The following is an 11976-nucleotide window of genomic DNA, read 5'->3' as shown; positions in this document are numbered from 1 at the left end:
CTCAAGTGTGGGAAAATGGAGGGGACAATATAAGAAGGCAATCACAAGTAAGCAGGCAGCTGGTGAGTATACATTTCTGGCTGAGCCTTGTGACCAACCACTGCAGTCTGTCTTATCTTCTTCTTAAACCACATTCCCAACTATTTTTGATTTGTGTACATTACAGTAATTAACACAAGGCCATCTAGCTGGCAAGTAAGAATCCAGACAGTGGAAAGATCCCTGGTCCTGGCCAGAGACTAAGGCCTCAGGTCTGGGCATGAAAACTGGAATGATCAGGGTCAGAGTCTGGAAGACTCAGCATTCAGCATACTAGCGAGTGAGATATGCTCGTGGATGTCATGCTAAACTAGTCAGTGAATACAACAGGAGATCTGGGGGAACATGGTGGGCCATGCAGGCACCAGAGAGGCCTAGAAAGTGGGTTTGGCCTAAGCAGCAATTCTTAGGAAAAGGATCTATTCACACAGTTTGTGTGTCTGTGGGTGCTTCTAAAGCTGTGCGTTTGTGGCTGGCCATGTCTATATGGTGTTTGTATGTTCTTATGTGTGCGTTTCTGCATTTTGCACTCAGTCTCACTACTGGCTGAACCTGGAAATAAGGGAAAGCAGCTGTCTCACAAGACCACTCCTTAACAAGAAAAAACCAAGAAAACAAGCAAAACCAGAAAAGCACAAGATACAGAAGTGAAGACATGGGAAATGGGCTGCTGACACAAGGCTAAGTCTAACCATCTCTTCAAAAATCTTGGCAGTTTTATCATATGAATGTACCTTCCATATTCAAAGCTCCAAGTGTTGCTAGTCTGGCAGCTTTTAGTCCAAATCCCAAATAGCTGCAAACAAAGACAGACATTACAGTTTTAATTCTTGCACATCTGGTATGCTTCACCCACAGCCTCTTCCTAAATCCTGGAACACCCAAACCAAATTTCCTTTCTCTGCTTCCCACAAGTCTCCCCTCTCTAAAACAGAGAGTTCCCTTTGCCAGAACAATTCCAAGTACCAAGAGTGACATAAAACCAAGAATTACAAAGAGTTGTAAAACAGGTAAATCTAAAACCGCAGAAAGTGGTTAGAGCTGATGTGACGTTTCTACAAGACTTCCATGGAAAGCAAAAATGCAGAGTCTTAAAAACGAGGGAGAAAGAAGGGTATGTGAGGAGTGCATGGGGTATAGGATGGCCATTCTTATGTCCCACACATAAGCCTATGTGCTCTTAGGGCAGAACTAATAGGAGAACTGCAGAACCTCCCACTAAAACAGGAGCTGTGCCTTTGTGTGAAATTCACCTCTGACTCCAGAGATTGCCATTATACTCATTATAAACTCGAACATGACCAACATTTCTGAGTACGTCATTACATGTTGCTGGCTTCAGCAACACAGCCAGATTAAAAACCTGTTTGCCTTTCATTCCCACCTCTACATTTGGCTACTTATCTCTTTAGTCACGTTAATACAAACGTTTACAGAATAATCAGAGTTAAACTAACCTCCAGCTCCCTCATTTTTTAGGAGACTATTTTCAATCCCAGTTATTTTAAGTGGTCTAATGGACTGTATTGGTGAATACAGCAATTGGTTAAATCGGTAAATGTAAGCAGTAGGAAGAAGGACTATTAAACCATCTTTGCTGTCAAGTAAGCATATTCTGTAACTGAGACGATAATCTTCATTCCAATAGTGATGGGCTGAGACCAACTCTCTATTACACATGGTCGAGTTCTCACTGGACTGTAAGTCATGCAGGTAAACTCTCTGGATTTCACTGCAGACATGTCAGAAACTTGCTAGCTTAATGCAGTAAGCACAATTATGTTATTCCAGGCCAAGCATCCCCTCCAATTGGTTCAAGAATCTGTTGTGCTCCAGGGTCTGTATCAGCTGCCTGTGGTTCTCTCTTTGGTTTATATCAGTCCAGGTTTTACTTTTTGTCCAGTTGCTGATGAGATGTGCCATTTTGAACTAAGAATTAAGAAGTCTCAGGAAGGCCCTTTCCAAACCTCTGACCAGGTTTAGTTTTGACTACTGGCACAATATCCACCTTTCTGCTTGGTCCAGAATATTTGGCTTGAATTCAGCAATAAGTATTCTCCTCTTTAAATATAGTGACTCATATTGCTTCCTCTTCATTTGACAGACTGACTAATACTCCCTTGCAGTGACATTAATGATGATCCTGGAACGTTTCCAGTCAACTAATGTCATGTTCAACTTCAACTAATGTTTAAAGCAGATAAGAAAACTAGTAAAAAAAGGTCACGGTCCCAACAGCTGGTAACGGGATGACATGGCCATTTGTGGTTAGCTCAGAAAAGCTGCAGAAAGACTGATTTTTCCCCAGCAGAGACAGTAGCCTTTTTGCTCCTCACCTGTGGGTATAGAGCTTGTAGGTGCTATTAAACATTTCAAATGAGGTAAGAAAGTCCCCAGGGGTTTCCTTGAAAGTTTCCTGAAAGTTAAGTAAAAGAAGAAATCTTTTAGTTTCTATTATGCAATAAAAAAATAACCAACTCAGATGTAATATCACAGATTTACCCATTGGGTTTACTGCACGCTCATCTGATCTGCTTTGAAAACAAATAACATGGTGCCCACTGCTGTAATATCTGCAGCTTCTAACACTGAGTTTATTTATATTTACCCTTGTGTTACTTCAATGTATAACAGGGAAGTGAAACAGATCAGGATTAAGATACTTTCTAATTCAGGATACCTGAATTTTTCAGAGTACTAATGTGCTAGCCTATATATACACAGTCCCCTTTGAAATCAGCTGCACTGGAAGCACTACGAACCTCTACAAGTCAGACTAGACATCTCAATTCAGGAACTCAGAAGAATTAAAAGTGCCAAGTAAAGTACAGGCCACATTTTCACCATGTTAAATGTCATGCTGGTACTCAAGGAAACACTGTGACCATTCACTCTCAGTTTTAGGGCTGCTTTACCTCCTGGTTTAAGTGCTTTCCTCTAAATTAACCTCTTATCTCACCACCTCCAGTTTTCCTCCTTTCCGAGTCTTACTTCTGTACGCACCTCCGTCCCACTGGTACTCAGTCCCCACCTTCTTGCCAGACTGTCATATACTTGTACTTCTGAACCAGTTAAGAGCTCATTTACTGTTCCTTTGTTTCCAGTCCCCAAAATCTCAATCCCAGTTTCTGTCTTTCTTCTGCCAGTGACCTCATTCTCCCATCCCTCCTTGGCCCTGTGCATTTGGGTCAGACACTCTGTTACTCTGGGCCAAGCAGCAAAATCTCAGAGCGGACTGAAGCTGCAGAGTCCCTGTAGTTACCATTCAAGTAAGCAGATACAGCAAAAATAACCCAGATTTGGAATTGCAGAGTCCTAGACAGAAGTCTGCTCTAAGCTGAAAGAGATTTGGCAGTGTTCTGCTCAAGTTTCTCCTGAACAAATACAAATGGAAATTTGTTTTGGGCCTCAGGAGGATTTTCACTGGAATGGCAGTCATATCTTTGACCCAACACACCCAGATCCTGCCATATTTTGAATTCTGTTCCTAAACCTTATGTCACAAAAAACTTTAAGAAGGAAAGATCCTGAAAAAAAAAATGTTTGGAGAAAACAACTGGCTTTTTTCATGCCTTACTTCCACAAAAATGTAGAAATCCTCACACTCCTCCCCAAATGAGGCAGGCACCAGACAGACCATTTCATAACGATTATGATTGTTTTCAGTTGCTTATCACTTTGGCAATAATACCATGAGAAGCAGAACACTAGCTTAAAATCAGCTCCATGCAGTTACCATTATATGTCCTCTAGTTGCTTGTAATCTGTATTTCATTAATGAATCTCTTACTATTATAGTATTTTGTTCAAAATGAATAGAAGAGCAAACATGTGACTGCATCAGTCTGCAGGAAGGGAAAAAAATCCTCTGCAAATCAAAGGGGGAAATCCCCGCTGATTCCATCAGATGGGAAAAACTCTTCAGAAGCGTACTGAGCTATGTATGTGCTTTTTTGTATGAACTTGACAATGCAGGCAAGCAGCAGACATAGCGTAAAGCAGGCAATGCAAACCTTGATTTTCACACTGCCTACAAAGTCACACCACTGGGCCTGGTCAGTAGCAAATCCTCAAGGCATTATTCTGCAAGGCTCTAAGGAGAATCCTTGAATCCTGAAGCTGCAGTTTGAATACGGCAGTTTGAAGTTTGAATCCTGAGCTGCAGTTCAGCCTACTTCACAGCTCTATCTATTCTCCAAAACCCTGACATGCAACAGCCTTTCCTGTTGGCCCAGTGCCCACTTCAGCAGGTGTTATCAACACAAAACAGAGGGCAAGCCCAGCGCACTTGAGGCTTTGGTGGACAGGATAAGGTTGCACGTCGTGTTTCCACATGATCCACCATTGCAGAATTAAAATACCCTGATATGAAAACCATGTGTTTTGTGGTCCTCAAACACCCTTTGAGACTCTTGATTTCTGTAAACAAAAAACGTTAAACAAAGGACTCCTTCAGAAAGGGGAACAAAACCAACTTCGCAACATAAAGGTACAGAATGCTATAGTGCCCTTCCAATACCCATGTAATTTTTCCCACGCAGACTTCAGACTTGGGTCCCAGTTCAAGCTGTTTCTAAAGAGCTACAGAATTCCTGACAAATCCAGCAGAGATGGACTGGCAGGCAGAGAGGGGTATTACCAAAGAAAATTATAAGAAATTGATATGAAAGCAGACATAGACTGGTTGTGCTATTATGAATGACATTTTCACCATAAGACACCGCCTTCCAAAATTTAGCAAGCATCTGCTATCAGCCTGGAACGGAAAGTAAAAAAAAAAAAAGATAACTGCATTAATTGGGCTTTCCCAGACTGGGTCTGGAAAACAAAAGCGGTTTCTCTTTGGTTTCACCCATTTTCTTTTTTCTTCATTGTTACCCAGGCTCTTTTGTTTGCAACTGCCTCTCAGCCAACTGCTGATGTCAAAGGGAGCAGAAATACAGATGTTCTGTACACCACAGATGTTCTGCTTGTGCCAGCGCTGACCAAGTGATATCAGAGAGCACAGTAGTGCTCAGGTCTCTCCACTGCCCCTGCAGTTCTAACCCACGCACTTTTAACCACTCCTCACCTCAAAACGTGGCAGGAATGTGATTTGGGTTGAGGCTCCTCCCAAGTCCAGAGTCCCAACAGTATGCTGGTTCTGGCCAGACAGCTGCCCTGCAAACAACACCATGCTCAGAACAGCCCCAAGTGCAAAATACTGCATGCATGTTCAGGTAGCCACCAAATTATCACGTTATCACAGCAATACAGGAGGGCCAAGTTGGCCTTCAAAGACAAAAAACATCACAGACAAAAGTAGGCAAACAGAAGGTATTACAAAAAGATTCATAGGACTTTCTTCCTTGAGTTCAATTGCACCTCCAAAGAGACAAAAGCAGCTAAATCTCTGGGTATCTAGCAAAAGCTGGAAGTGAGAGACAAAGTATCTCCTGCAAAAGACTGTCAGGGAGTACATAAATTCTGTAACCACCATATAGTTGGTCAAGAACAGTAGGAGAGGAAGGATAGTAAGAGCAGAACCAGCTATTACCATTTCTCTCCACCCACAGCAGCTTTTTTTGCTTGCTCATGTATCTGTTGGAATACTGATTTTCTTTTCTCTTCACTAGACTGCATTCCCAGAACTTCTTAGAACCAGCAAGGCTAAAGCACCAGTGCATTCCCTGTTATGCCTTTTTAGTTGCTTAGCTTACACCAGGATGAAGAGCATTGTAAAACCTTGTTTCCCACCTTCTAACAGATTCGCAATACCACTCCCCCACGTACGTTAGAGAAACCTGCTTGCCAGTGCCTCCCAGTCCCGACTAAATCCTGGCACCTTCTGGATTAAGGTGCCTCCTCCTGACTACAGGCGTGGCTCACCCTCTGGAACACAGTCTGCCCAAAACGATTGACTGCTTTAGCACTGGTGCCACAGTGTGGAGGAAAAGCAGGACATGGCAACCAAGGCAGAGAAACTTAGGGTGGTCACCTCCACAGAAGAGACCCAAGTTCATATTTAGAGAGAAGTTATACAGAATTAACTACCTGTCAAAAAGTTCACAGTGATCCAGGCTAATATTCCTGCAAAGAGTGAAAAAAAGAAAAAAAAAGTTACAACTGAGTGCTCCCACAACTCTCCTGCCCATCTTTACCACCCCCTCCACATGTTACTTATTTACCTGGAAATTATTACCAACTTAACATAACCACTCCATATTTCAGAGACTAATTCAAACTTATAGTTAAGTGATATGATGCATTATTGATTCATTAAAATCTCATAAACTGAGATAGGTAGAACGTTTGTAATATCCATGCAACTGCAGCATTCACAAATCACGCCTATTATCTGTTATGAAGAAGTAATGAGCTGGCACAATGCACAAGTTTCCTTGGGCACATTCCTCTCCCCCCTGCCCCCCCAGAATTTCAATTCCTAATCTGAAAATTGCATACACACCACTCTGTGTTTTAATGCTGTGGTTTCTGTAATTACACTACAGACATAGTGGCAAGTAGTAACAAACACAAACAACTCCTCTTTGACTCCAGGGACTTGCTTGATGCTTGCATGATTCTCACCCAAACATAGACAAGCATGTGACAGCAGAAGAGGTGGGACTTTTAAATAAACCTTGGCAGGCTGCATTGTGCTCTATTATGCCTCCCTGGTCCCACTCCCTGTCAGAATAACACTTCTTCCTATTACACAATTCACCTGCTAATCCTAGAGACATACTATGCATTGCACTGTACGTCCTCGAATGCTTTGCAGACTTCACGTTACTTCTTTTTTCTTGGCACATATGGACAGATTTTGCTCTTTAGTCTTCCTCCATTTGTTAGTTGTTTAAGTATCATGATAATTCTTTTTGCTTTCCTTGAACAACTTCCAAACTGGCAATATATCTGCCATAGTGAAGTGTTCAGAACTGAATGTAACACCACTGATAAGGTGGCTCTTATCAGGCAGCCATACAGGATTATTACCTGTCTATTCTCCAAGATAATATGTCTGGATATGTAGCCAAAATGTTACAGTGGTCTGTTCTGCGCTGCAAAATCATCACTTACTCCAAATCTACAACATATTTCACCTTTTCTTGTATTTTAGGTTACTTCCTTTGCTACTTTACTAGCTGCACTCTTCCAATCAGAGTATTTTTTAATTTATTATTTTTGTTCCCTAATTTGTAATACTTGTCGATTATCCTTCATTCTCCTCTAACATTCACAATGCTGCCAACCCTAACCTGAAAGTTGATGAGCTAATCAAAATAATTCTTTTTAATGTGGATATTGCAGAATTTATTAGGCACTTCCCATAAGCTTCCTTAGCTTGCTATATATCATCATACTGCCTTTCAGAGGTGGACACCATCTTTTCTCCACCAGTTACCAAGAGCAGGCTTCAGATGGTGGTTAGCCTACAGTAGCCTGCATACTTATTTCTGATATGAGGTTCTCTTCTGGAGCCTCAGAAGATTTTGGATGAACCTTCATCTAGCTAACTCAAACTCTTTGTGTATCTGCATGTGTAGCCTAACAGATGACCAAGTAATCAACAACTCCTAGGAGAAGCAGGATTGAATTTTTTCAAACAGGGCTAGAAACCTTTTTTTTCCCCCTCAGTTTAGTGGCCATTTCTCTTTCTCTCTCATGCCCATAAGATATCTCTCTCTCTTTCCCCCCACTCCTCTTTGCTTTCACTTTTTCCTCCTTCTAAAATGTACCTTCATAAGACCCATCCATGATGCTAACACTGTCTTCTGGAACAAGAAATGGTGATTCCTCAAAGACTTCTCTCACCTGAGGAAAGAAATAATGATTAGATTCCTTGGTTTTAAAGAGTCTTGTTCTTCTCTGATGGTGACAGAGAAAGTTTTCTTTCTCACAGCAATATAAAATAAGACAAGTGTGTGGAGTAGACAAAATTCTTCTTCTTTCCAGGGCCAGGAAAGAAAGAAACAAGTATTGTAGGTCTCTCTCCCCATGTCTTCACATCAAGACAGAGGATTTCAGGACCATACAAGAAATTATGAAACTCACAGACTATCATGGGATCACAGTCCCTTTTCACAGCTGAAATTCTCTTTTGTGAAATAGAACAGAGAATTGAGTCATGAAAGATGAAACAGGAGAGCAATGCTAGTGCAACCAAAAGATCTTAGTATTACCTCTAAAAGCAGAGCCTGAGCTTTCTCCTCCGACAGCAAGCGCAGTCCAGCTGTGGCTTTTAACACTACCGGGGTCGTCTTCCAGAGATGAGGTGGCACAGCGTCTATGGCCATGTCCAACAATCTTTTGACGGTTTCAGCACCCTAAAAGGAAAAAGGTGTTGTTTTTCTTATGGTTTCCTCCTACAGGCCATCAGAAAATAGGCCTCCCAGTTCCCCCTCAACACTAGTGAAACCAGTATTCAATAGCAGAAGATACCTCACCCATACCCAAGATAAGGATTGAAAACTGTGCTAGACATCTCATAAGAACCTTACAGAGAATGTGGGGTGGATTGGAAGGATTGTATTCAGAGATGTATCTTCAGAGAGAGAAATGTCATTGTTTGTGGAAAGTATTATTTGAAAGGATGGAGGGAGGTGAGGGAACTGAGTATCTGACAAACCCAGACCTCTTGCAGTATGATGAAACTCAATGGTACAATTACTGACTGAAGGTCAGGAGGAATGTCAGTAGATTTCACTAAATGCAATATAAGAATTCCAAGCGTGTTCATAGCAAGTAGTGTAATTAAAATGCCAGCTGTAGAATGATTACCACACAAGGTACAGGCATCACTGATGGGCTCTCAATTATTTACACTGCTCTAACAATTACAGTTTGGCATTAGCAACAAAAATCCTCCTGTGAGATGACTAGAAATTTCTTTTGGGGTGAATTCTTCTCCTCTACTACCCAATAAACAGGACAATTTGGTGAAATAATGGGACACCTCATCAAAGTTTAAAAAAATCCAAAAGCCATTCACTTTTCCATACAGTTTCTCACTGAAATTCCTGTAGCACTGAATGCAACTGAGCAAAATGAGAAACCTGAAACTCCCTCTATGCCGGCCCCCAGCTCCATGACTACTGAAGCACACCAGGTAGAGTATCCAATCTGTCACTTCTCTGGCACCTCCTTTAGCTGGTGAAAGAGCTTACTGTCAGCACGGGGGATCTGGAAAATGGCAGCTTACTTCAGGACTGGCCCTGTGTATCACAACAGGATTATTTCAGCACCTCCTGCTCTATTGCTCGTTTCTGACTCCTGATCCAATAGAGTGTCATGGAACAAATATACTGTGCAAGAATTCACAACCACCCCTATTTGAAAGTAAAGAAGATGGCATCTAACTTCAATTTCTTATTAAAATTATAAATGTATATGTTAACTAATACCTCTGATTGTGGATGATGAACTGTCCAACTGTGTTTTGAAAAACATGAACTGTGCAACCGTGTTTTGAAAACAAGACAACAAAAGTCCTGAGGCAGTAGAAGAGTAACTGCCTGTACCTAAATCATTATTCAGCTAAAAGTGTAACCAAATATTTGGACTGAGGACGACTGAAGCGAGTCCTTCATAACACTGAACACTGGCTTCCAAGCCATGGTTCCAAAGATCATAGGAAAGAATCAAACTAAACAAATTATTGTAAGCCTGATGATAGAAGCAGAGAATGCATTAGAGAAATGTTAAGGCCCGACTTAACCTGCTAACATCTTTATCCTTTCTCTTCTCCATAACTTATTAACAAAAACTAACTTTTGTAGATCTGAGTATACATGCAAAAAATGTCAACATTTTTAGGAGTCAGAGAAATTAACCCTCTTTGCTTGTCAGTGTAACATGACTAAAAAAGAAAATCCCTGCAGACTTAACCCCTTACTTCTAAACTAAACAAATCAAAACAAAATATGCCCATTTTGAACAGTGACGTGCCCTGAAAACTTCAACCAAAAGGAAAAACTAAGAAAATTATTAGTAAATGATATGGGAGTATATATTTACAGATATTTGGTGTAGCTATGGAGGAAACAAACATTGAATATGGATGCTGCTGGAGCCAGAAATCATTTTGTCTTTGACATTCTCAAAGGCATATAGTCTAGTTATATATAGCATTTGAGCAATTAATTAAGCCATTGTTCCATTGATTAAATACGTAAAACAACAGCTCCCATTTCACTGTGTAGAAATTAACTCACAAAAGCAGAGCAACTGGTTTAGAGAGCCAGGAACAGAACCTTTACATTTTTTCTTGACTCTCTGCCATTACCACGAGCAATACTTGAACTGATTGGTAGAGTCCCAACTGATGTTAGCAGAAGCAAGACCAACTCACAGGGAATGCAGAAGAGCCTTACCTTTTCAGGCTGATCAGCGTATGCAGAAAGACCTGGCTTCACAGACTCAAAGATTTCCCCTTCCAGCTCTGGAAGGTTTTCTGCACAAACGAAACATTCCATGAAACAGTCAACAACTTGGATCTTTTTCTTTTGTTTCAAAAAGGTTGCCTGCAACCCCTGTAAAGTGACCATCCTTGATGTCCCCTTGCAAACAATACTATTCCCCTCCTAAACCGAGCACTGCTCCTTCACTTCAGGAACATATTTAACAGTATGTTGACCTTGTATCCTCCAAGTTCACAAACAATTTATTAAGAACACGTCGTTATAATTAGGATTATGTTCATTTTGCATTTGTGAACTACAATGAGTTACAGCAATGTAGTATGACTGTTGCTTAATCTGAAAAAAATTTCTTTCCCTTTCTGTCCCCAAGCTAATTGTGAAATCCTAATTCATATTAAGACACACACAGTGAACTCCTGATTATTCTTCGGTAGTTCATCCAACTCACACACACAGAACAGAGCTGACTGGGCTCAAGCACTTGGCTGCAAAGCCAAACAAGTATGACCATGGCTCCCAGAGCAGCTCGGGTATAGAAGCTATCCCTGAGTATTGCATATTACAAGTCAGGCTGAGTCCATCAGAACTGGATGTTGCACCAGCCCTTCCAAACTAAGGTTGAAATCATGTGAAGCCACATAGGTACTACGTGTGGCCCTGAAGGGCTTATTAGCCGAGTCCCATCAACCAGCCTTCAACCTTTGCAAATTTGCTGGTTCACTGTACCCAAGCTAATTCACCCTCTTGAATCCTGTTGCATGTGCAGCCATCTCGGGTACCTCAGAAGCAGATACACTGGAATGTGGTGCATCTGCACACAGGACTTCTCCTGGAAATGGCTCAGACCCTCAGTGCTTGTAACTCTTTAATTTACTGATTTTAATTTGCTACAAAATGTGACATACAAACATAAGCAGAATTTAAGTATCTCTTTATATAATTCAAGGTAACACGCAACTTGACAAAAACAGTGTAAGCCTCTTTCCAACTCAGTGAGACACTCCTTTAAACAGCTGCATGGATGAAAATCTTTGGAAATTCAGAACTGTCCAGTATACCCAGAATTAAACCTCTGAGTTTCAAAAGATCTAGAAAAAATATATTTTCACAGCAAAACACCACCACAAATGGACAATAATCATCTGCCAGAGGACCATTTGAAGGCCAAGCTGTAGAAATCTTCAGTTGTTTCCACATGCTGAGTTGGGAAAACAAACCCTCTCTTTTGGGAAGTTGGAACCTAAATCAACATAGTCCAAGTGCACAGACTGCCATGGGCTCTTACCTGGGCTCTTCTGCACAAAGGTGTAAATGTGAATTCGGGTTCCAGTGCTTCCTGCATCAAACATTATGCCATAAAAAGTGTCGGCTTTGGCATTTATAGGGCACATGTTAGCTGGAAAGAAATCCCGAAACCACATCTCCCTGTTTGAATGGGAAAGAACAAAGCACAAAGAGGAAAATGCCAATGCTAGAAGGATGGGAAGTCTGGAAAATGTCATCTTGCCAGGACCCCTCGAGGCAATCAAACATG

The 11976-nt window shown here is 41.2% G+C and overlaps 1 protein-coding gene across 2 annotated transcripts in view; it reads right to left on the bottom strand.

Annotated features, from left to right (window-relative positions):
• Positions 1 to 11970, bottom strand: part of ENTPD5 (ectonucleoside triphosphate diphosphohydrolase 5 (inactive)) — a 19623-nt gene extending 7653 nt beyond the window's left edge. For both annotated transcript variants that reach the window (XR_004843015.1, XM_035902059.1), the window contains exons 1-8: positions 11728 to 11970; positions 10395 to 10474; positions 8205 to 8348; positions 7761 to 7836; positions 6073 to 6108; positions 5111 to 5199; positions 2376 to 2455; positions 774 to 835 (exon numbers count right to left, since the gene is read on the bottom strand). Coding sequence is in view for 1 of the 2 variants with exons in the window: in XM_035902059.1 (XP_035757952.1) it covers positions 774 to 835; positions 2376 to 2455; positions 5111 to 5199; positions 6073 to 6108; positions 7761 to 7836; positions 8205 to 8348; positions 10395 to 10474; positions 11728 to 11944 (784 nt within the window). In the remaining variant the exon portion in view is untranslated. The remainder of the gene's footprint in view (positions 1 to 773; positions 836 to 2375; positions 2456 to 5110; positions 5200 to 6072; positions 6109 to 7760; positions 7837 to 8204; positions 8349 to 10394; positions 10475 to 11727) is intronic.
• Positions 11971 to 11976: the final 6 nt, after the last annotated feature.

The sequence above is a fragment of the Egretta garzetta genome, unplaced genomic scaffold, assembly GCF_000687185.1.
Source record: "Egretta garzetta isolate BGI_Z169 unplaced genomic scaffold, ASM68718v1 scaffold79, whole genome shotgun sequence".
Taxonomy (NCBI): domain Eukaryota; kingdom Metazoa; phylum Chordata; class Aves; order Pelecaniformes; family Ardeidae; genus Egretta; species Egretta garzetta.
Note: the sequence above shows the minus strand (reverse complement) of the source record. Positions and strands in the feature narration are given on the sequence as shown.